The following is a 23,928-nucleotide window of genomic DNA, read 5'->3' on the forward strand; positions in this document are numbered from 1 at the left end:
GAAATGACAGTGGATCTCTCATCAAAAACCATGAAGGCAGGGGAAAAAGTAGCACAACATTTTTCAATTGATGAAAGGAAAGATCAACCTGGAACCCTATATCATGTAAAAACATCCTTCAGGAATAAAGAGCAAATGAAGATATTTTCAGACAAAGGAAAGCTAAGGGAATTTGTCACTAGAAGACCTACCCTAAAAGAATGGATAAAGAAGTTCTCTAATATGAGAAATAAATCATAAAGCAAGGAGTCGTGAAACATAAAGAAAAAAGAAAATAACGGCTAGAGCAAAAATGTGAGTAGATACAATAGATTTTTCTTTTCTTTTGTGTTTTCTAAATTATGTTTGATGTTAAATCAAAATTTATAATCCTGTCTGATGTGGTTCTAAATGTATGTAGAGGAAATAGTTAAGACAATTCTAAGTCAGAGAGGATAAAGGGATCTAAAGAGAGGTAAGGTTTCTACTCTTCACTCAAACTGTTAAATGATGCCACCAATACACTGTCTTAAGTTATATATATGTAATATGCTACCTAGAGTAACTGCTACAAATCTATACAGAGAGATACATTCAAATAAAACATAAATAAATAAAAATAAAATTCTAAAAAATATTCAAGTCATCCTCTGGTGGGCAGGAAAGAGAAAATAGAGAAATAAAAATCAGACAGAACAAACATGAAACAGCAACAAAAAAGCATATATGAGCCCTAATATGCCAGTAATTATACTAAATTTAAGTGGTCTAATTAAAAGACAGAGATTACAGAGTGAATTATGAAACATGACCCAGGTTACACCTTCTACGAGAGACTCACTTCAAACATAATGATATAGGCAGGTTGAAAGTAAAAGGATAAAAAACAATATATCAAGTAAACACTAATCAAAGGAAAGCAAGAATGGCTATACTAATATCAAATAAGGTAGAATTCATAACAAAGAAAATTATCAGAGGCATAAATCCGTATTATTCAAGGATTAAATGTTCAGTCCACCAGACAGACATAACAATCCTAAACGTATATGCAATAAACAACGGACCTCAAAGTATGTGAAGCAAAAACTGATAGAATTGAAAGGAGAAAATTCACAAATCCACAATTGTAGTTGGAGACCTTAACACTCCTCTTTCAATAATTGATAGAAAATCAGAAAGGTTACGGAATAAATCAACAACAGACAATAGGATCTAATTAACATTTATAAAGTCCTCCAACCAACAGAATATATGATATATATATATATATACACCATGTCCTGGATCATAAACAAACCTTAACAATTTTTAAAGAATTAAATCATATATAGTTTTTTCTCTGACTGCAATAGAATCAAACTAGAAATCAGTGATGAAAGGATTACAGTAAACTCCCCCAACACTTAGAAACTATATAACATACTTTAAAATAATCCGTGGGCCAAAGAGGAAGTCTCAAAGAGGAAAATGTACACGTGGCCAACAGGCACACAAAAAGTTCAACATCATGAAATAGAAAGAAAATACATTAAATTGAAGGAAAAGAAAATGCAGCATATCAAGTTATAGGCCATGGCAAAACAATGCTCATAAGAAAATGTATAGTGTTAAATTCATACATTAGAAAAGAGAAAAAAATCTAACACCAAGAACCTAGAGAAAAAGAGCAAAATCCCCAAAGCAAGTAGAAGGAATGAAATGATAAAGGGCAGAAATCAATAAAATTTAACACAGAAAACAGTAAAGAAAAATTAATGAAGCAAATTGTTATTGGTTTGTTCTTTGAAAAGATCAATAAAATCCACAAGCCTCTAGCACGACTGAAAATGGTAAAAAGAAGAAAGATACAAATTAGTACCAGGAATGAAACAAGTTATATCACTAAAGACTGTAAACATCAAAAAGATCAAAAGGAATATTATGAACAACTTTAAAAAACATAAATTTGAGAAGTTGAATGTAATAGACCAATTCCTCAAAAACGTGAACAGTTACATCTCACCTAACATAAAGTAATTTGAATAGCCCTAAAACTATTAAGGAAATTGAATTTATAAAGGTAAAACTCTCAAAACAGAAACCTCCAGGCCCAGATGGTTCACTGGTGATGATTCTACCACATGTTGAAAGAAGAATTAACACCAATTTACAAAATCTCTTCCATAAAATAGAAGAGAGAGGAATACTCCTCAATTCATTTGACAAAGCTAATATTATCCTGATACCAAAACCAGAGGAGGACAGTACAAAAACAAAAAGAAAACTATAGGCCAATATCCCTCATTAATACATGCAAGAATACACAATAAATGTCAGCACACAGAATTAAGCAACATAGAAAAAGGAGCATCATGACAGTATTCGTTTCCTAGGGTTGCCAGAACAAAGTATCACAAACTGGATGGCTTTAATCAACAGAAATTTATCCTCTTACAGTTCTGGGAGCTAGAATTCCAAAATCAAGGTATCAGCAGGGCCATTCTCCCTTGAGATTGTGTGGAATCCTTCCTTTCTTCATTCTTACTTCTTCTGGTAACTGTTGATTCTTGGCATTCCTTGGTGTGGGGCTGCATTACTCCAGTCTCTCCCTCTGTTATCACATGGTGTGATGTCTGCATGTCTCTGTCTTCACATGACATTTTCCTCTTCTTACAAGGTGGCACTAGTCACATTGAATTACAGACCTTGAATTTGGAAATTTTTTCTTGGATATGACACCAAAGCACATGTAGCAAAAGGAAATGTTGATAAATTATACTACCTCAAAATTAACAACTTTGTTCCACAATCAATACCATTAAGAAAGCGAAAGGACAACTGACAGAATGGGAGAAAATATTTACAAATTATATATCTGACACAGAACCAGTATCCAGAATTCTTACAACTCAATAATAAAAAGATAACTCAATTAAAAATAGGCAAAGGATATAAATAAATGTTCTTCTGAAGAAGATATAGAAATGGCCAACAGGCACTTAAAAAGATGCTCAACATCACTTGTTATCAGAGAAATACAACATACCATTTCACATCCACAATAATAAAAAAGACAGAAGATGACAAATGTCAGGGAGGGTGTGGAAAAATTGAAACCATTGTACATTGCTGGCAGGAATGTAAAGTGATTCAGTCCCTTTGGAAAACAGTTGGGTAGTCTCCCAAAAAGCTACACACGACCCAGAATTTCCACATCTTGATACACATCCAAGCAAATATAAAACATGTGTCCACACAAAAATGTGTTTATAAATGTTCACAGCTGCATTATTCATTAATAGCCAAAAAGTGGGAACAACTCAAGTGCCCATCAACTGATGAATTCATTTACAAAATGAATATCTATACAGTGAAATATTAGTCATAAAAATAGACATAGCTGCATAAAAAATAGACATATGCTATAATACGGATGAACTTGGAAATATTATGCTAAGTGGAAGAAGCCAGTCACAAAAGAATACATATCGTATGATTGCATTACATTACATGGCATTACATTAAATGTCCAGAATAGGCAAATCCATAGAGACAGAACAGTATCACCAGTGGTTGCCAGAGGCTGTAAGACAGAGGAATGGGGAGTAATTGCTAATGGATAAATAGTTTGTTTGGTGGGTGATGAAACGTTCTGGAATTAGATTTAGTGGTCATACAACTTTGTGACTATACTAAAAACTTGTGAATATACTAAAAACCATTAAATTATACACTTTAAAATAAATGTTAAATGATGGTGATAACATGAAATACTGGTGAGGTTTCACAGGAACTCACACATTGCTGGTGGTTATGTTAAATGGTACAGCCACTCTGGAAAAGAGTGGGCAGTTTCTTATAAGACTGAATATGCAACTGCCACACAACAATTGCACTCCTGGGCATTTATCCCAGAGAAATGAAAACTTACGTTCACACAAACACCTGTAAATGAATGTCAGATTATATATAATCTGTATCAGATATATAATTTGCAAATATCTTCTCCCATTCTGTCAGCAGCTTTTCTTTTCTAATAGCCAAGACATAGAAACAATCCAGAAATTCTTAAACAAGTAAATGGTTAAACTGTGGAGTACCACTCAGCAATAACAAGGAATGAGTTGGTACATGCAAAAATCTTGATAAATCTCCAGAGAATTAAGCTAAGTGAAAAAAATCAGTCCCAAAAGATTATGTACTGTATGATGCCATTCATGCAACATTCTTGAAATGACAAAATTATGGAAATGGAGAACAGAATAGTGATTACGAGTGGTTAGACAAGGAAGGGGGAAGTGGTGTGGCTATAAAACAGCAACATGAGAGATTTTTGTGATGGAGGAAATGTTCTGTATCTTGTGCCAATATCTGTATTTTGGCTGTTATATTGTACTCTAATGTAAATACTACATTTGGGTGAAATAGGGAGAGGGTACATTTAGCTAGATCGCTCTGCATCGTTTTTTACAACTATAAAACACGTGAATTTATATCACAAAATAAGACTTAAAAGCAATAGAGCATAACAATAAGATATCACTACACACCTACTAGAATGGCCAAAATGCAGAATACTAACAACACTAAATGCTGGTCAGTATGTGAAGTAACAGAAACTCTCATTCATTTGGTGGGAATGCAAAAATGTTACAGCCTCTTTGGAAGACAGTTTGGTAATTTCCTGCACAGCTAAACATACTCTTACCATGTTGTATTAGTCCATTCTTGCATTGCTATAAAGAAGTACCTGAGGCTGGGTAATTTATAAAGAAAAGAGGTTTAATTGGCCCCTTGTTCCACGGGCTGTACAGGAAGTGTGGTGCAAACATCTACTTCTGGTGATGGCCTGAGGGAGCTTCTAATCATGGCACAAAGTGACAGAGAGCCAGCATATCACATGGCAAGAGTGGGAGCAAGAGAGCAAGGAGGGGAGGTCCCAGACTTTTAAACAGCCAGATCTCACGTGAATTAACTCAGCAAGAACTCACTTACCACCAAAGGGATCGTGCTAAATCTTTCACAAGAGATCTGCCCCCGTGATCCAGTCACCTCCCACCAAGCCCCATCTCCAACACTGGGAATCACATTTCAGCATGAGATTTAGAGGGGACACATATCCAAACCATATCACTTGTGATTCAGCAATCATGCTCCTTGGTATTTACCCAAAGGAGTTGAAAACTTCTGTCCACACAAAAACCTGCACATGAACGTTTACCTCAGCTTTTATTCATAATTGTCAAAACTTAGAAGCAACCAAGATGTCCTTCGGTAGGTGAATGAATAAATTGTGGTACATCTAGACAATAGAATATTATTCAGCACCAAAAAGAAATAAACTATCAAGTCATTAAAAGACATGGAGGAAACGTACATGCGTATTACTAAATGAAAGAATCCAGTCCGAAAAGGCTACAGACTGAGATTCCAACTACAGACTGAGCATCCCTAATCTGAAAATCCAAAATCCAAAATGGGCTGGGCACTGTGGCTCAGGCCTGTAATCCCAGCACTTTGGGACGCCGAGGCAGGCGGATCACTTGAGATCAGGAGTTTGATACCAGCCTGGTCAACATGGTAAAATCCTGACTCTACTTAAAAAAATACACACACAAAAAAATTTGGCCAGGTATGAGGGCACATGCCTGTAGTCCCAGCTACTAGGGAAGCTGAGGCAGGAGAATTGCTTGAACCCAGGAGGCAGAGGTTGCAGTGAGCAAGATCACGCCATTGCACTCCAGCCTGGGCAACAGAGTGAGACTCTGTCTCAAAACAAAAAGAAAAAAGAAAAGAAAAATCCAAAATGTTCCAAAGTCTGAAAGTTTTTGAATGCTGACATGACATCTCAAGTGAAAAATTCCACACCTGACACATTATTTTTTCACTGTATTAATAGTATGTCATGTTTTTACTATCAAGTACTTATGTGTGCGTAAGTGTAAGAAAATAATCGTTTATCAGTAGCAAATAAATTCAGAGTCAGAAATGATAGTGATGCTAAATAACCACAGACTGTCCACATGGCTGGCTGAGATACTGACACCTTTGCTTTCTGATGGGTCATGTACACAAACCTTATTTCATGCTCAAAATTATTAAAAATAGTGTAGAAAATTACCTTCAGGCTATGTGCGTAAAGTATATATGAAACATAAATGAATTTCATGTTTAGACTCGGATCCTATCCCTAAGATATCTCATTATGTATATGCAAATACAAAAATCTGAAAAAACCCAAAATTCAAAACACTTCTGGTCATAGGCATTTCAAATAATTTACTCAGCTTATATATACATTCTGGAAAAGACAAAATTGTGGAAATGAAAACCAAAAAAAAGCAGTGGTTGCCAACCAGAAGTTAGGGGAGAGGGAGGCATGAATAAATGAAGCACAGAGGGTTTTAGGGCAGTGAAACTACTCTATGTGACACTATAATGGTGGACACATGTACGTTTGTCCAAATTCATAAAATGTAAAACACCAAGAGCGAATCTTAGTATAAACTATGGAGTTTACGTGATGATGATGTGTCAGTGTAGGTTCACTAATTATAACAAATGTACCACACTAATACAAGATGTGTCAGAGCCGAGAGAGAGGGATGTGGGAACTCTGCACTTTCTGATCAATTTCTCTGTAAAACTAAAATTGTTTGAAAAAAATAAAGGCTACTAATGTAAAAAAAAAAAAAAGGTCATCATTGGAGATTCTATGAACTAATTATTCTGGAAATTATTAAGCAAAGGGATTCAAGCATTTGATGTCTTTCCAATACATGCCAGACCACTGGGGAATCAAATAATAGATGAAAGTTTCTCTTTATAGACACATTCCAGATAATAATGGAAGGAATGATGTCTCAACTTTGTATCACCTGATCAATTAATCTATCTAGGCAATGACCATCAAAGTCTGCTAAAAATACAAAAAGAGACCCAACAATATGGAAGAATAAAACACCATCTTTCAAAAAAAAAAAAAAAAAAAATGAAGAAGAAAGAGAAAGAAAAAGAAAAACCTCAGTTTGAGGAAGCCTCTCTAGATCCAACTACCAATTTATAGAAAAGACAGAGGATAGGAGAACATGCTAAATGGCACTATGGGGATGCAATTAGCAAACTCCATATTGTGAGAAACTATAGAACAAATGACCAATTTCTTCAGTAAATAAACCTAAAGGGGAAAAAAAGAGGTAGAAAGGAAAACTTTAGATTAAAAGAGACTTATTAGTCAAATCAACCAATTTTAATGTGTGAACTTTATTTGGTCTTGATTCATATAAACTCTAAATTTTAAAAATTATTTCACAATTGGGAATTTGAGCATTGACTAGATATTTGATGATGTTAAAAATCATTAAACTTTTTTTTTTTTTTTTTTTTTTAAGATGGAGTCTCCCTCTGTTGCCCAGGCTGGAGCACAGTGACACAATCTCAGCTCACTGCAACCTGTCTCCCGGGTCCAAGTGATTCTCCTGCCTCAGCCTCCTGAGTGGCATGCATCACCACACCCAGCTATGTTTTGTATTTTAGTAGAGACAGGGTTTCACCATGTTGGCCAGGCTGGTCTCAAACTCCTGACCACAAGTGATCCTCCTGCCTTGGCCTCCCAAAGTGCTGGGATTACTGGAGTGAGCCACTGTGCCCAGCCAGAAATCATTAAACTTTTATGTGTGATATTGTGGCTGTGTTTAAAAAAAAAAAAACTTACAGAGCTTCACATGTTATATTTTTACTGATGAAATGATAAAGTATCTGTGATTTAATTCAGCATAAAATAGGAAGGGGGAAGGGGGTAGGGATATAGATGAACGAAGATTAGTCTTTAGATGATTGTTGAGACTAGATGATGGGTATGTGGAAGTGAACAATAACGAAGTGGAGTCACTTATGTCAAAGCGCTAATCAAAAATGGAAGTTGGGGAGGTAATAAAGAAAAAATCCTCCTACTTACATTCTTGAAATATCTGTACATCTTGCTTGTACCCTGTAATCAGAGCTTATTCTCAGGAATTTCCTTGGCCTTCAGCATTTCAGATAAGATGATCTGACCAGGACAGATGTCTACCAAGGGCTATATCCTGCAGTGAACTTTGTTTCAAAGCAGTTTGTGTGGACTTCTGTCTTTAAAAACTCCTCTTTGTCCTGATTTTCCTCATGTGTGTGCTTATGATTTTCATGGCTTGTGTACCCTAAATTGCAACCCTTTTTTATTCCCAATTAAAATCTTTTGTTTTTAGAGAGCTTGTCTCTATGAGGTTTTTTCTTTTTAAGGTTGACATGTACATGGATTATATTATTCTTTAATTTTGCAAATTTTTGAAATTTTCCAAAGTAAAATTATTTTATAAATAACAGTAAAAGAGTATTTTAATTAAACAAAGCCTATATAATCCTTTTTACAACACAGCTAATTGTGGGAATTATTTTTGGTCCCTGCTATTAGCACAGTCCCCATATCCATTCAATCACCAAATCATGTTGATGCTCCCTCTCTTTTTTTTTTCCAAGGTGGAATCTTGCTCTGTCACCCAGGCTGGAGTTCAGTGGTGCAATCTCAGCTCACTGCAATTCAGCTCACTGCGGCCTCCACCTCCCAGGTTCAAGTAATTCTCCTGCCTCAGCCTCCCGAGTAGCTGGGATTACAGGCGCCCACCCCCACGCCCAGCTAAGTTTTGTATTTTTAGTAGAGACGGGGTTTTACCACGTTGGCCAGGCTGGTCTTGAATTCCTGACCTCAGGTGATCTGCCCACCGTGGCCTCCCGAAGTGCTGGGATTACAGGCGTGAGCCACTGTGCCCGGCCTGATTCTCTTTCTTAATTGCCAATTCTTTTCACCTACTCCAAGCAACATTTGGCCTGTGCACAGTGCACTTCTACTTTTGCCCCCTTCCAAAACTGTAACAAGTGGGTTTTGTTGTTGTTGTTGTTGTTTTGACAGAAATTTGGTGATACCAGTCCTTTTTGCTTAAAATCCACTAATGGCTTCTCATTAATCATAGGGTAAAGGCTAAAACATTCAATAACGCACCAAAGGTGCTGCAGGATCCATTCCGACCTGGTGTATATGTCACCAGATACATCTTGTGATGCTCTTTCCTGCCTTTCTATACTCCAGGTACTTCCTGAACTTCTTATCCTTATTTTTAACTCAAAGCATTCGTACCTGCTGTTCCCTCTGCCTAAAATGTTCACTTTGTCTTTACACACACCCTAATCTTTCAGACTACACCTTAATGGTGACTTTCTCGGGGTAGCTTTCCCATTATTCTTGGTCTAAGTGAGGTCAAATACCTCACACCTTCACAACAACTTGACACAACTGAAATTTAAAAAATTTTTGAAATTATTTATTTAGCGTCTGTCTTTCCTGCTATAATATAATCTCAAAGAGAAAAGAAAGTAGGTCTTATTTTTGTATCCCCAAAGCCTAGCATCTATTGTGTCCTGCACATAGTAAAAGGTCAATAAATCTTTATCAAACTATAAATGAATGTCTTGATGAACAAATAAATAAATGTATTTGAATATAATACTGGTCAAATCATAAACAGAATTACCTGAGCCATTATTATAATATTATACAGTTAACCTTAATGGTGTCAGTCATACTCTCTGACAAAAGATTTGAAAATCTTCAATGTGTATGTACACAAAGAGGAAATGAGAATGACTTCATTACATAGCCAGGTTACCGTCCCTCAGTGATACTCCAAAAGTACTTAATGACAGAAGAATAGAGATGTATCTTAAAATATTATCTACATTTCAAAGGAGGCACACCTATATCCAAATAAAAGTGCGGATACAAGCCCCAAGTTAGGCTATTAAGACAGAAAACTCCCTAGGCGCACTGGCTCATGCCTGTAATCCCAGCACTTTGGGAGCCCGAGGCAGGTGGATCACCTGAGGTCAGCCTGGCCAACATGTTGAAACCCCGTCTCTACTAAAAATATAAAAATCAGCCGGGCGTGATCATGGGCGCCTGTAATCCCAGCTACTCAGGAGACTTGAGGCAGCCGAATCACTCGAACCCGGGAGGCAGAGGTTGCAGTGAGCCGAGATTGCACCACTGCACTCAAGCCTGCGTGACAGTGAGACTCTGTCTCAAAAAAAAATTTAAAAAAGTAAAAAAGAAAACTCAGATTATCTGAAAGAATAATAAAGACCATATGCCCCAAAATTTTACACTTTATGTATATACAATTATTTTATTTAAAACTAGCTATAGAGAGAGCACGCACACAGTCTCTTAACTCATAAAATGTATGAATTTAACTAATATATTCCAGCAAAACCAAAGCTTAAACATTGTAAAGATCTTCACAACATTTAAAATTAATGAGAAAAAACTACAAACTCCTGAACCAAAATTTTATTTTAAATTAGGTTTTTAGTTCATATGAAAATTGTTCATAACACATGACACATAAAGATGTTGGCACATTTGAACTACAATAGAAAATATTTTTATACAACTTTTGAAATTATGAATATGCTTATTTCTCCTGTGAAAAAATGCAGTTTGCTTAAATCAACTTTGTCATGGAATATCAAGTAGGTTTAAAATTTTTATATTATTGTTTAATAAACTTTTAATAAGGTTGTGACTCTCCTTGATCTACACATATTTTTTAATGTATTGAATACTGTAGCAGCTTCTTCTCTCATCTCTGGTGGAACATATTTAATATCTAAATATTCATAGAGTTTAGATCTAGAATTACACAGCATGTTAATAACAGTTTCAATATCATCAATTTTATTACTTCTTTGTCCTGGTGACAATAACTGGGACTTATACATTGTTTTTAATTTATGTTCTGCTGCTGCTGCTAGAGCAAGGCTTCGTTTTAGGTGATCTTTAGAGGCTTCAATATCTTCTCTATATGCTGGGTTGCTGGTGTCACTAAGAAGTGCCTGTTGCACTTGTGAATTAATATCTAAAATTTTTTTCAAAATGTCATCATTATTCCAACTCTCTGGGTGCTTTCCAAATGTTAGTTCTTCGGATTTTTCTATTGCAGTTTCACTTGAGAGCTGAGGAACATCTTCTGATTCTGTAGAGATCTCAATGCCAGTGCTCCTATCTGAAGCAGTGACAGGTGACTTGTATGAGGTGACATATGGACTTGTAGATGATTCAGTAACAACTGGCAACGTTCTTGGTGCCTCAGTTTGTCTTGCAGTTGGCTCCGGCTCCGGCTCTGGCTCTTCCTTTTCAATATAAGGTTCTTCTGCATGTAAAACAATGGAAACATTGTTTGGTTTGATTGACCAGAATGGGGTACTTTCCGTGTGTTTTTTCTTTCCTATTTCCGGTGTGAAGTCTCCTGTAGGGAAAGTTGTAGTTTCTTCACTGATAGGATTGGTTAAAACATCATTCTCAGTTGATGTGTCTCCATGTGTAATTAGCTCCTTAAATTTTGATCCCTTCGATGCTATAGAATAAACATGTTTTGGAGAGTTAGATTTTTTCTCACGACCTGGCTCCCTAGGGGGAACACTTAGTACTAGGTTCTCTAAAACTTGTATATAATGATTCAAGTTTTGTTCTTCATCAGGTGACACAGTTATGCCTTAAGGGAAAAAAAATCAAACAAATAATAAGTAACATTTATTATTATATATAACACATTGACAAAATCTACTGACCAAAATTTATTTCATATGCTATCACTTAAAAATTGAAATAAAGAACCAATATGCAAAGCACCTTTGACACAGAGTCAACTTTCACTTAAATAAACAAAATTATTTCTTCAGGTTCTTATTAAAATAGGTGAGCAAGATTAGTGCAAAAGTTGCATATTAACACCATTCTCTCTATATTTTTGCTTGTATTCTCCCATATAACTTACAATTTTTGCTTTTATTCTCCCATATAACTTATGATTCAACAGGCAACTTATTAAACCAAAATTCTTGATTATGTCCTCTAACACAGTGGTATGCTGGAGTAGGCTTATACTGGTTCACTAGAGCCCATTGTTAAATTTTTATGAATTTTGTGAGCCAGATGTTAAACACAGACATTAAAAATTAACTTAGCCGGGCGTGGTGGCTCACGCTTGTAATCCCAGCATTTTGGGAGGCCGAGGCGGGTGGATCATGAAGTCAAGAGATTGAGACCATCTTGGCCAACATAGTGAAACCCTGTCTCTACTAAAAAATACAAAAAAATCAGCTGGGCGTGGTGGCACGTGCCTGTAGTCCCAGCTACTGGGAGGCTGAGGCAGAAGAATCACTTGAAACTGGTAGGCGGAAGTTGCAGTGAGCCGAGATCGCATCACTGCAGTCCAGCCTGGGAAACAAGAGCGAAACTCTGTCTCAAAAAAAAAAAAAAAAAAAAAAAAAAAAAAAAAAAAAAAAATTAACTTATCTACATTACAATCAAATAAATTATATTAAAAGCAAAGGCAATAAATATCCCAAACTCATCACTTTCTAATTATTTTACTATTTTCTATGCTCGTGAGGTTATTTACATCTAGTGTATCTGTATGATGAAAATGCAATATTTTCATCAAAGATTTTCATTCAAAGATCTAACTATAGTCTGTGACTCATATCCACTCAACTCCTTTATTAAGTAACGTTTTATTGGCACCCAGTGAGTCTTGCCCATTTGTTTACGTATTATCTACAGGTGCTTTTGCCTGCAACACTAGAGTAATTGTAAGAGACCACATAACCTGCAAAGCTGGAAATACTGTATGACCCTTTACAGAAAAAGTTTGTCAATTCCTGGTCTAAATCATCAACATTTCACTCTTAACAACAAAATGGTAGTTCTACTTCATGAACCGCTGGCGGCACCCTACTTCTCCTTACCCGCCCCCGGATCAAAAATATATATATATTCTTAACTAAAGTCTACTCAGGAAATATTTCCTGTCTTTTATTTTAAGTATCAAATTGTTTTAGTTGACTTAAAAAGGAAAAAATACAGAAAAAACAAAAAAAGCCCAAGGGTATTGTTGGGGCGTCTATCTAATGTGGAGGGTCTTTTTTTGAGGGGTCTCCTAAAATAAAATATTTTAATAAGCAAAAAAAAAAAAGGTAGTTCTATTTATACTCCTATTTTGCAGCATCTGAGCAGTAAAGCCTCTCATTTCCAACGTGAAGGACAGAAAAGAAAATAAGATATTAAGATATTCTGGAATTCTGTTCAACTACTCCTGAATCATGGAGTAGTTTTATTTTAAGCATCAAATTGTTTTTAGTTGATTTAAAAAAAAAAAAATACAGAAAAGATCAAAAAAAAAAAAAAAAAAACCCAAGAGCATTGTTGGGGCATCTTTTTTTGGAGGGTCTTTTTTTGGGGGGTCTCTTAAAATAAAATATTTTGATAAGCCAAAAAAAGGTAGTTCTATTTATACTCCTATTTTGCAGCATCTGAGCAGTAAAGCCTCTCATTTCCAACGTGGAGAACAGAAAAGATAGTAAGATATTAAGATATTCTGGAATTCTGTTCAACTACTCCTGAATCAGGGTATTTTAATTTTAAGTGCTGTGATTTTTCACTATGTGCAATTTTAAGGTTTGCCATTTTCAAGTATACAAATTGATTTAATTCAGGGAAGTAAATCACTTTTTACTAAACACTAATCCATTACTCCTACCTGAACCATCCCCCTGCAGGTTGAATAAAGTAATAAACTTTCTGTTCAGGAGGCACTTTTATTTAGCTTTTTGGTAAGTACAAAATACTCAAAAACTGCCTTGTATTTACATATTTCTCCTCTCTTCTTTATTCTGTTACAACTTAGAAAGACCAGATAGACGTTTAATCAAAATTGAAGGCATATTTCTAAATTTTAAAAAATTCTTAATGAGAACAGTTTAGTGAGCCAATGTGGTTAGTGGAAAGATACCACACGTCTAGAGGTCTTGATTCTAAAAGTAAATTCTGCATTTTATGTAATGCTTAGAAAAGCCTTGTATACTCCTAAGATCCATATGATGATGACAAGTGAAAAAGAAAGTATAGAACATAAAGTAGAGTTCGATGCTGTCCTTATAATACTTTTTAAAAATCACTCACATAGCATCATATACTTTGTCTGTGAACTGCAGATTTTTTTAATGGACTGGAATGATAATATACTAAACTCATATGGGCAGTTGCATCTGAGGAGAGGTAGTGGGACTCAATTTGGTCAGTAGAGGAGACTTTAGACTTTAACTATAATGTTTTACTCCCTAAACACACACACACACACACACACACACACACACACACACACACACACACACACCGATCATTTAATATAGTAAACCATTATAAGTCACATTTATTTTTTAAAGTTTCAAGTATTTTTTCTTCTTTATTTTTTAATGGCAAACAAAAATTGTATACAAATCACATTTTTAAAAGGAAAATAACTTATTTATGTAAACTCATATTTATAAAATGCATTGTCCCGAATCAGAGTCTTCATGAAGGAAAATATTGAGTAAAATGAATATGCCTTGTGCAGTGAAAATAAAATATTTGATCCTGGTCCTGGCTCTACCAATTTATAGCAGCATTACCTTAGGTCATTATTTAACTTATCTGGATATTCACTTAACTATAAAGCTAAGATACTACACTTGCCTTTTTATCTCACAGAACCAAATAAATTAGATATTTTAAAACACTTTCAAAGCTACAGAGCACTCATAAGATACTATTCTTTATAAAGGTAACTGCTTACATTTCTCATTTTAAATATAAATTTCCCTTAACATTATACAGAAAAACATGTTCCGTAAAAGGAACATTAAAATATACTTTGTATCTTATTTAGTGGGAAACAGTAAAAGCTTTTCCGCTAAAGACAGGAACAAGATAAGAATACCTAATATCTTCATTTCTATTAATATTTAACATCATGTTGGCAATACTAGTCAATGCAATTAGACAAATGAAAATAATTGGAGACACGAGAATTGGAAAGAAAGAGGTAAAACTATGTTTATATACAGATGATAGGATTATAAATACAGACAACACAAAAGAATCCATTGAAAAGCTACTAGGATTAGTAAGAGAATTTCATAAATAGCAAGTCATAAAAATCAATATACCAAAATGAATATATAAATATAAACTGCTTAGAAGATATGAGAAATAAGATGTTGTTTACATAACAGAAAAATGAAACCAAATATTGGCTGTGTGCATTGATTCACACCTGTAATCCCAGCACTTTGAGAGGCCGAGGCAGGTGGATGGCTTGAGCCCAGGGGTTCGAGACCAGCCTGGAAAACATGGTAAAACCCCAACTCTATAAAAGTACAAGAATTAGCTGGGCATGGTGGCACATGCCTGTAGTCCCAGCTAGTGAGAAGGCTGAGGTGAAAGGATTGCTTGAGCCTAGGGAGGCTGAGGCTGCAGTGAGCCATGATCTTTCCACTACACTCCAGCCTGGGATTTTATATATATATATATATAATCATAAAATATTAAAAACATGCCAAAATCAATATGAAGAGTTATAGTAGGCTAAATAATGCATACTCAAAGATATCACCCTAGAACCTGTAAATATTACCTTAAGAAAGAAGGGTCTTTGCAGATGTGGTTAAATTAAGTTTCTTGACATGGGGCAATTATTCTGGATTACCTGGGTGGACTCTAAATCGAATCACAAATGTTCTCATAAGAGAGAGACACAGAGAGATTTGACACACACCCAGAAGAGGAAGAGGTAATGTGGAGGAAGAGGCAGAGATTAAACTGATGTGGCCACAAGTCAAGGAATGTAGGCAGCCACCAGAAACTAGAAGAAGCAAAGAGCATATTTTTTCATTGAGCTTCCAGAGGGAGCATGGCCCAGACTATGCCTTGGTTTTGGCTCAGGGAAATGGATTCCAGACTTCTGGCCTCTAGAACTGTGAGAATAAATTTTTGCTGTTTTAAACCATCAAGTTTGTGGTAATTTGTTATAGGAGCTACAGCAGACTAATACAGGAATATAATAAAATCTTTTGAAAGACATAAATATCAACAAATAGAAAGCTATACCATGTTCTCAGATGAGAAGATTCAACATCGTAAAGATGCTTAGATGTCATATCCTCTCTTTTAATTTATACATTTAATATGTTTCTAAAAATGTCATTAATTTTTTTCTGGATTTTTTTCCTCCAGGCCCTGGACAACCACTAATCTACTTTCTGTACCTACGCATTTGACTATGCTAGACATTTCATATAAATAGAATCATATGATATGTATCCTTTTGTGAGTGGCTTCTTATGCTTAGCATAATGTCTTCAAGATCATCCATGTTGTAGCTTGTATCAGTACTTCATTCATTTTTATGGCCAAATAGTATTCCATTGTGTAGATACACATACATTTCTCCTTTACCCTTGGCCAGTAACCTTGATATAGCAACTGCTGATTGCACCCAAAATTTAACCAAGAATTATGGATGCTCATTTTGTTACAGATTTGAATATAACTAGGATTTTTATTACAATGATATAGTGAAAACAGAATAACTTTATTCATAAAGAACTCACGTATATAAAACTGAAACACATACCCAAGCATCCATCACTTACAGATGGTCCACACACTCTGGCTGAATGTCCATAACTTTGGAGAACAAATTGCTTGTATTTTCTATACATGCCATGAAGTGGACTCATAAAGAATAAATTTCCCTTATTCTGCAGCAGTTAGGTACTAAAGTAAGAATTAATAACTGAAAGCTGTCATTATGCAAGAACTACCAGTTAAAACATCCAACACCTTCAAAGTAAAATGAACTTTTATGAAGGTTAAAATTTTAAAACGAACTGAGCTGAAGTACTGTATTTCCAACTCAAAGTAGTAATAATTGTGCTTAATTACTGAGGTCTACTCAAGGAATGGTCATAAAAGGAAATATTAAATCTTATTCATCCAGCAATTTTCCTATAATTTATTATGCAAATCTTAATTTTTGCTGACAGGTAAATAAACAAGTAATTATGTTCATATTAATCAAGTGTTCCAGTTAAAGAAATGTAACTTCATGGCTTTGCACTTCCTGGTATTCATGTTCTCGGGTAGTGTCTTCTCACACTGGATATGGGCTTGCCAGATGTGACTTGTCTTGGCCTACAGAACATTAGCAAGTCTGATACAGTATAGGCTTAGTAAGAGCATCCATGTTGGGGTTTATAAATCTCCTTCTCGGAAGCAAGCTGCCATGGTGTAAAGAAACTTGGGCTAGAGTACTGAAAGATGACAAGTCATGTAAAGACCCTGGAGGATGAGACGCCATCTTGGATGTTCCTATCCATTTGAATTTCCAGCTGAATGCAGCTGCGTGAGTGACCTCAGCTATACCATGTGAAGCGGAGCTGCCCAGCTGAGTCTAGTGAACCCAAAGAATCATGAAAAATGATAAATTTGGGAAGCAGTCTTTTATGCCACAATAGACAACCAAAATAGCCTCATTAAATGATGTTACAATTCTAGCGTGGATAAAGAGTTAAAAATCAAGATGCATCCTATGAGTAATGTTATAATTGGAACCAAAATAAACTCATGACTTTAAATCTCTCTCTTCTAGTTCTATTCACTAAAATGACAAAAATAACAATATTTTCCCACTGCAGTAGTCTAGTATATATCGCAGGCACTTTGGTCTCTCATACCATGTTCTCCATCCCCTTGGAAAGACAGTTAATTCCATTCAGAGTGAGAAAGACACAGAGTGGGAAAGGCACAAAGGGGGCTTGGAACAATCAGTTAACGTCAGAAAACAAGAAGTCTTTAAAAATATACGGGATCCTATCAAAAGAACGAGAGAAGACAGCTTACAGTGGCTCCAAATAGTCGCGGTATGAATATTTGAGCCTCAGAAGAAACTATGCTTAGGTTAAATAAATTGTGTGTTTTTAAAATGCTTCAAATATATAGTGATACTAAAAAAAAAAAAAAAAAAAAAAAAAAAAAAAAAAAAGGCCGGGTGCGGTGGCTCATGCCTGTAATCCCAGCACTTTGGGAGGCCCAAGCAGGCGGATCACGAGGTCAGGAGATCGAGACCATGCTGGCTAACACGGTGAAACCCTATCTCTACTAAAAATACAAAAAATAATTAGCCGGGCGTCGTGGCATGCCCCTGTAGTCCCAGCTACTCAGGAGGCTGAGGCAGGAGAATGGCGTGAACCCAGGAGGCGGAGCTTGCAGTGAACCAAGATCGTGCCACTGCACTCCAGGCTGGGCGACAGAGCGAGACTCCGTCTCAAAAAACAAAAAGAAAATATTTTCTTTTCAAATAACTAGTATTTTATGTGGATATGAAAAAATTGTTGCTTAAGTTTAATTTCACATATATTATCAAGAGATTAAAGTATATCCATTTAAGGGATAATAGGATCAAAAGAACAGAAAGGCAAGACTTTTTTCCCCATAAAACGTCAGTGGACAGGCTAATGAAACTTCACGCTACTCCCCCACAGACTACTCTCTTGACACTTGCCTATTAGATGACATGCTCCTTATTATCTCAAACATTAACAAAGTGTGTCATGACAGTTTATTCACAGGTTTAAGAGACCCTTCTAAATGCTATAGCCTTGGGCACTAAGTGAACTTGCAGCACCAGATCCCAGTGAACTTTACCTTTACAATGTATTTGAAATGAAAGAAATATTCTTTTCCTTTTAATTTATTTCGTAATAGATTCAAACAATTGTTGCTGGTAGATTCTCTTACCGTGTGTGGTTCATTAGGACAAAATTCTTCCTAAAGACAATGACAGAAGCCAAAGACTGACATATTCAGCCTTCTTATAATAACAATGTAGAAATAAGAGCTTTTATAATCCTAGACTAACCCTATTTTTCCTAGTCTATACCAAGAGATGATCTAAAGGAAATAATTTATTTGGGAGATACCCCAAAATTAATATTTAATTTTATTTATAAATATGCAGATTTGGGGTTAAAACATTAACATATATTAATATTAATACACTTTAATTAGTTTGCACTCCCAACCCATGAATATTTGATGATTTAAAATTATAAAAGGCAAATTATATAATTTTAATAGTAGTTATTATTTAAATATGTAACTATTACGTTAACATTACTTTGAAAGTTACTGTGCTTTTTTTTTTTTTTTTTGAGACAAGGTCTCGCTCTGTCAGCCAGGCTGGAATACAGTGGTGCCATCTCAGCTCACTGCAACCTCTACCTCCTGGGTTCAGGTGATCCTCCCACCTCAGCCTCCTGAATAGCTGGGACTACAGGCGTACCCCACTACATCTGACTAATTTTTGTATTTTTTGTAAAGACAGGGTTTTGCCATGTTGCCCAGGCTGGTCTTGAATTTCTGGGCTCAGGTGATCTGCCTGCCTCAGCCTCCCAAAGTGCTGGGATTATAGGAGTAAGCCACCGTGCCCCACCTGTGCATTTTTTTTAAAGTAAAAAGAATTCTCATTAAGTAAGTTGCACAGTGTAAATACATTAAAAGGGGAATACATTAAATACTTTCCCATTTAAAAATTGAAAAAAGGGAAGGTATTTAAAACTATAGAAAAATCAGGTACAGGAAACTGAATGTATAAAAATTTATACAGTAAAATGCTGTTTATCCAGCACCATCAGGATGTGTGTGCGCGTATGTAAAGGAGTGCCCACTTCTGTATACCCAAGCTGCATTTATGTCTAACTGAATTTAGATTAAACAAATACTAGCTAAACTTGGATTGGGCCTGTTAGAAAGGTATAGGCAGATACAAGAAGTACTGAGGTTTTCAATAAATGCAATTACTTAATACACCCGTGATGTTTGTGTAATATAACCTCAAAACTGTCTAGTAGTTTAGAAAAAATGTGTCAAAGCTCCCCTTTTGATTATAAAAACCTATGTGCCTTATCTTTTGCATCTCGCCAACAATTGTTTGAATAGTGGCCATATAAAAGAATGCATAGCTGATTTACATCAAGCTCAATGATATATTTATTTTGGTATACTTACTTTAAAAGCAAAATTAAAATTAGAGAAAAAGTAGGGAGACACACAGAGAAAGCAGCCATGTACCACTGCCTGCTGTATATATTCCTTAATCCACTTCTGTAGAAGAGAGGTAATTACATATTCCAAGACATCTTCTATGATTACAACCTGTATATAGTTTCCTTATAACATCTATATATTCAACACAAAATTACTCTTTTTTCTGGGAAGTGCCTTTTCATTTTCTACAACCCTTTTCTTTCTTCCCAAGAAAGATTAGCGAACAGGGGGCAAAGAAAGAGAACAGGCTGGCCAGGCACAGTGGCTCAAGCCTGTAATCCCAGCACTTGGGAGGCCGAGGCGGATGGATCATTTGAGGTCAGGAGCTCAAGAACAGCCTGCACAACACGGTGAAACCCCGTCCCTACTAGAAATACAAAAATTAGCCAGGCGGTAGTGGCGTGTGCCTGTAATCCCAGTTACTCAGGAGGCTGAGGCGAGAGAATCCCTTGAGCCTGGGAGGCAGAGGTTGCGGTGAGCCGAGATCCGGCCACTGCACTTTAGTCTGGGCCAGAGAGTGAGACCCTGTCTCAGGAAAAAAAAAAAAAAAAAAAAAAAAAAGGAGGGAATTGGGAGGGAGAGGGGAGGAAGGGGGAATGAGGAGAGGGGGAAATTATGGTGTTAGGTAAGAGACTGCACTGAGTTAAGTGGGTGTCCAGGGACTCCTACCCAACCGTCCCAGAGTGTACTGTGTGTCAGTGTTAAAGTCACTTCAAGTCTCCATATGTTAGTCACTTGTGACTTGCTGATCTACAACTACCAAAATACAATAACTGGTGTTAGTAATAATGACCATCAAACACCAAAAGACAGTAGCATCCTCATTATGTTCTGGTCCTTTATGTCAAGGAAGAAAAATGTTACAAAACTTTTTATTAAAAACAGCTACAAATCATAAGTGCTAGTATTTAAAGAGCTAACTTTAGTTACCTAGGACACTTCATCTAGAACTTTTCCCACTACTATTCATAATTTAGATTGTGTTGTATTTTCAGTTTTTAAATTTGATTTTTAACTAGGATCGTTTAGCAATTCTGAAATATAAATTTGCATAATCAGCATGCACGATAGTACTTTTTTCACACCTGTTAAATTGTGTTTATTAAGTGAAACCAAACTGCAACATTACTAAATGCTACAATGAACTACAGTTAGACTAAATGGGCAAGCCTTACCTACCTGACTTAAATACTAAGCGCCTCAAGGTATCCACATGATATTGTTAATATAGTAAAGTCTTAGCACCCCTGAATTTGACCTTATTGGTTTTCAGCTTTCGGGGAGGGACAAAAATTGCTCCTTGGCAAGTCTTAAGTTATAATCCTGCTTAACTAAGGTTTTGAATGCCGTGTGCGCAAGCATGCTCTCTGGGAGCGCATCCTCAGGTGAGTGTCCCAGAGCGCGACCCACAATCTACATGCTCTCCAAGTTTTACCGTACGGGCCAACCTTTTTCTGCACAGGGCCACATAGTAAAAACTTCAGGCTTTGCAGGCCAGACTGTGTGGCAACCACTTAACCCCGCCCTTCTAACGTGGGAAAGCAGCCATGGGCAATACCTAAAGGAATGAGCGTGGTTGTGTTCCAATAAAACTTTATTCACGAAAAATGAAATGTGTACGTCATTCTTTTCCACACGTCATGAAGGAGTACATTTCATATTTACATTTAAAAATGTAAAAATCATTCCTAGCTGGTCAGCCACTTGGCGACGTGGCCGGCTGGCAGCAGCCACCCGACCCCTGCACGGTCACACCCCCAATGGCTAGGAAGGACCGGGTGGGCAGAGAGGCAGAGGCGGGTGTGGGGATTCCACCCGCGCCCACGGCCCGCAGGCGCCTCCCGTCTTATCTGGGCCCCGCCGCCTGAGTCGCTGCGATCCCTGACCAGGAGAGGAGAGGGACACTCCTCAGCGTCGAGGCCAGGACCCTGGACAGTGGGGGAGGGAGGCATGTGGGACCAGAGAGAAGGGCCAGGCTTCGAGGTCGCGGAGCTCGGGAGGTTCCCCCAGGGTGTCCCCGGTCCGCTGCCTCCTCAGGCCGGTCACTCACTCGGATAAGCCGGCACGGACGAAGACCATAGCAACAACGCAACTAGAAAGACTAAGGACTTCATAGGCGTCGTCCGCAGCACTCTGCCATGCGACCGGAACGTCCTGGAGCCACCAGGCCGGGAACCTCAGGACCGAAAGGGAAGGTGTCAGCGGAGGACCGTTCTGCCTCAGGCCCTGGGACACCCCGCAACGGTTGTCCCCAGCGCGCAAGCGCAGCGGTGAGGAGAAGGAGAGAGCGAGCGGCCAAGGCCCGCCCCCTCCTGGGGCTGTGTGCAGGGGGCGGGGGACCGCGCGCGCCACGCCCCTTGCTAGTGCGCATGCTCGTTCCGCCTCCGAAGGTCTGCGCCGGGAGCGGGCGAGGAAAGCCTTGACGCCCAGCTGCTGGGTGCGCTGTGCTGCCTCGGGACGGGCGGGGCTTGGCCCATCCTGCGCTCTAGGGATACAGCCATGGTTTAAACGCGGTCCCTGCGAGGAAGGAACTGTAAGGGTAGAAGCAGATAACCTGGCAATTATCACAGCGTGAAAGGGCTGTAGTGGGGGAAGCGCTAAGTACTGCGGCGCACAGTGGAAACCCACCCCCGGAAGCGGGCGGGGAGCTTGGCTAAGTGTAGTACGGCCTGGAGCGCCCCAAGAACTGAGCATAGTTCCGGCGAGTTGTGTTGCAGGGTCTGGGTGGGCAGTTGTTGGAGGAGAGGGGGGAGAGGTAGGCAGAGGCATTAAAAACACCGTAAGGGGTTTGGGTGTTTTTGTTTCTCAAAAGATCACATTCCATTTCTTTGACATTCCTAAAAAGATAGGGGTAGGGATGAGGGAGAGTAGGACTTTGAAAGGATAGCGTGAGGGTGTTTTGGGGACTGATAGATGGCGGTGGCCACAAGAATCTACACATGTGTTAAAATTCACAGAAGGCTGGGCGCGGTGGCTCACCCCTGTAATCCCAGCACTCTGGGAGGCCGAGGTGGGCGGACCACCTGAGGTCAGGAGTTCGAGACCAGTCTGGCCAACATAGTGAAACTTCGTGGCTACTAAAACTACAAAATTAGCCAGGCATGGGTGGTGACACATCCCTGAAGTCCCAGCTACTTGGGAGACTGAGGCAGGAGAATCGCGTGAACCAAGGAAGCAGAGGTTGCAGTGAGCCGAGATCGTGTCACTGCACTCCAGCCTGGGCAACAGAGCAAGACTCCACCTCAAAAAAAAAAAAAAAAAAATTCACAGAACTGCACATCCCAAAGAATCTGTTTTTCTGCATAGTTATTTTTTAAAATTCACATAAACTAATCTCTGTCTCAGGAAGCAAGGGGCTTGGATTTTAGTCTGAGGCACCAGAACTAGAGTACTGCCAGGTTTTGAGCTGGGAACGGTTGTGATTAGATTTGTGTTCCAGAAATCTCACTCTTCCTGTAGCATCAAGAATGGACTGGAAGGAAGCAAGACTAGAGGCCAGGAGCCAAGTGAGGAGGCTACTTCAGTAATCCAGGGATGGAATGACAGGGCCCTGGATTCATGGTGGCAGAGGACACAGGATACGGGAACAGATCTAAGAGACCTTTACAGCTGGCATCAACAAGATTAGGGAATTGATTAAATGTGGGAAAGGAAGGAGAAGGAAGCAATGCCACAACTTCTGGCTTGAGCATCTGGATATGTAGCGGTGCCATTTACTGAGATGGGAACAGAGGGTACTTGCGGGAGTGAAAGAAGAAGAGTTTCATTTTCAACACTGCTATATTGAGATGGGTTTGAGACCTTCTACTGGAGGGTCTTGTCCAGCGAGCAGATGGATGTGGGACCCCAAAGAGAGCTGAGATGGAAGTGAAGCATTCAGAGGCATTAGCATCTAGAAGTGGGGATGTCTGCGACTGCCCAAGGAGAGTCTTTACAGGGAGAAGACCACT

The 23,928-nt window shown here is 37.8% G+C and overlaps 2 protein-coding genes across 2 annotated transcripts in view; both read right to left on the reverse strand.

Annotated features, from left to right (window-relative positions):
- The window catches only part of NOX5 (NADPH oxidase 5), a 129,718-nt gene extending 107,503 nt beyond the window's left edge, over window positions 1-22,215 (reverse strand). Inside the window, exon 1 of the mRNA XM_010363641.2 lies at window positions 22,029-22,215. Within this exon, the coding sequence (XP_010361943.1) occupies window positions 22,029-22,057 (29 nt within the window). The 5' untranslated portion in view covers window positions 22,058-22,215. The remainder of the gene's footprint in view (window positions 1-22,028) is intronic.
- SPESP1 (sperm equatorial segment protein 1) lies at window positions 10,327-22,246 on the reverse strand. The gene is made up of 2 exons (XM_010363642.1): window positions 22,029-22,246; window positions 10,327-11,543 (listed from the first exon to the last, which is right to left on the reverse strand). Exons 1-2 carry the CDS (start codon window positions 22,090-22,092, stop codon window positions 10,549-10,551), a joined length of 1,059 nt encoding a protein of 352 aa, XP_010361944.1. The 5' UTR covers window positions 22,093-22,246; the 3' UTR covers window positions 10,327-10,548.
- Between the last annotated feature and the right edge of the window lie 1,682 nt (window positions 22,247-23,928).

Source organism: Rhinopithecus roxellana, chromosome 5, assembly GCF_007565055.1.
Source record: "Rhinopithecus roxellana isolate Shanxi Qingling chromosome 5, ASM756505v1, whole genome shotgun sequence".
NCBI classification, from domain to species: Eukaryota; Metazoa; Chordata; class Mammalia; order Primates; family Cercopithecidae; genus Rhinopithecus; species Rhinopithecus roxellana.

Coding starts and splice junctions, on each gene's coding strand:
- SPESP1 (XM_010363642.1), bottom strand. CDS start 22,092: ATGAAGTCCTTAGTCTTTCTAGTTGCGTTGTTGCTATGGTCTTCGTCC. Junction 11,544..22,028: donor GTCCGTGCCGGCTTATCCGA/GTGAGTGACCGG, acceptor TTTTCCCTTAAG/GCATAACTGTGTCACCTGAT.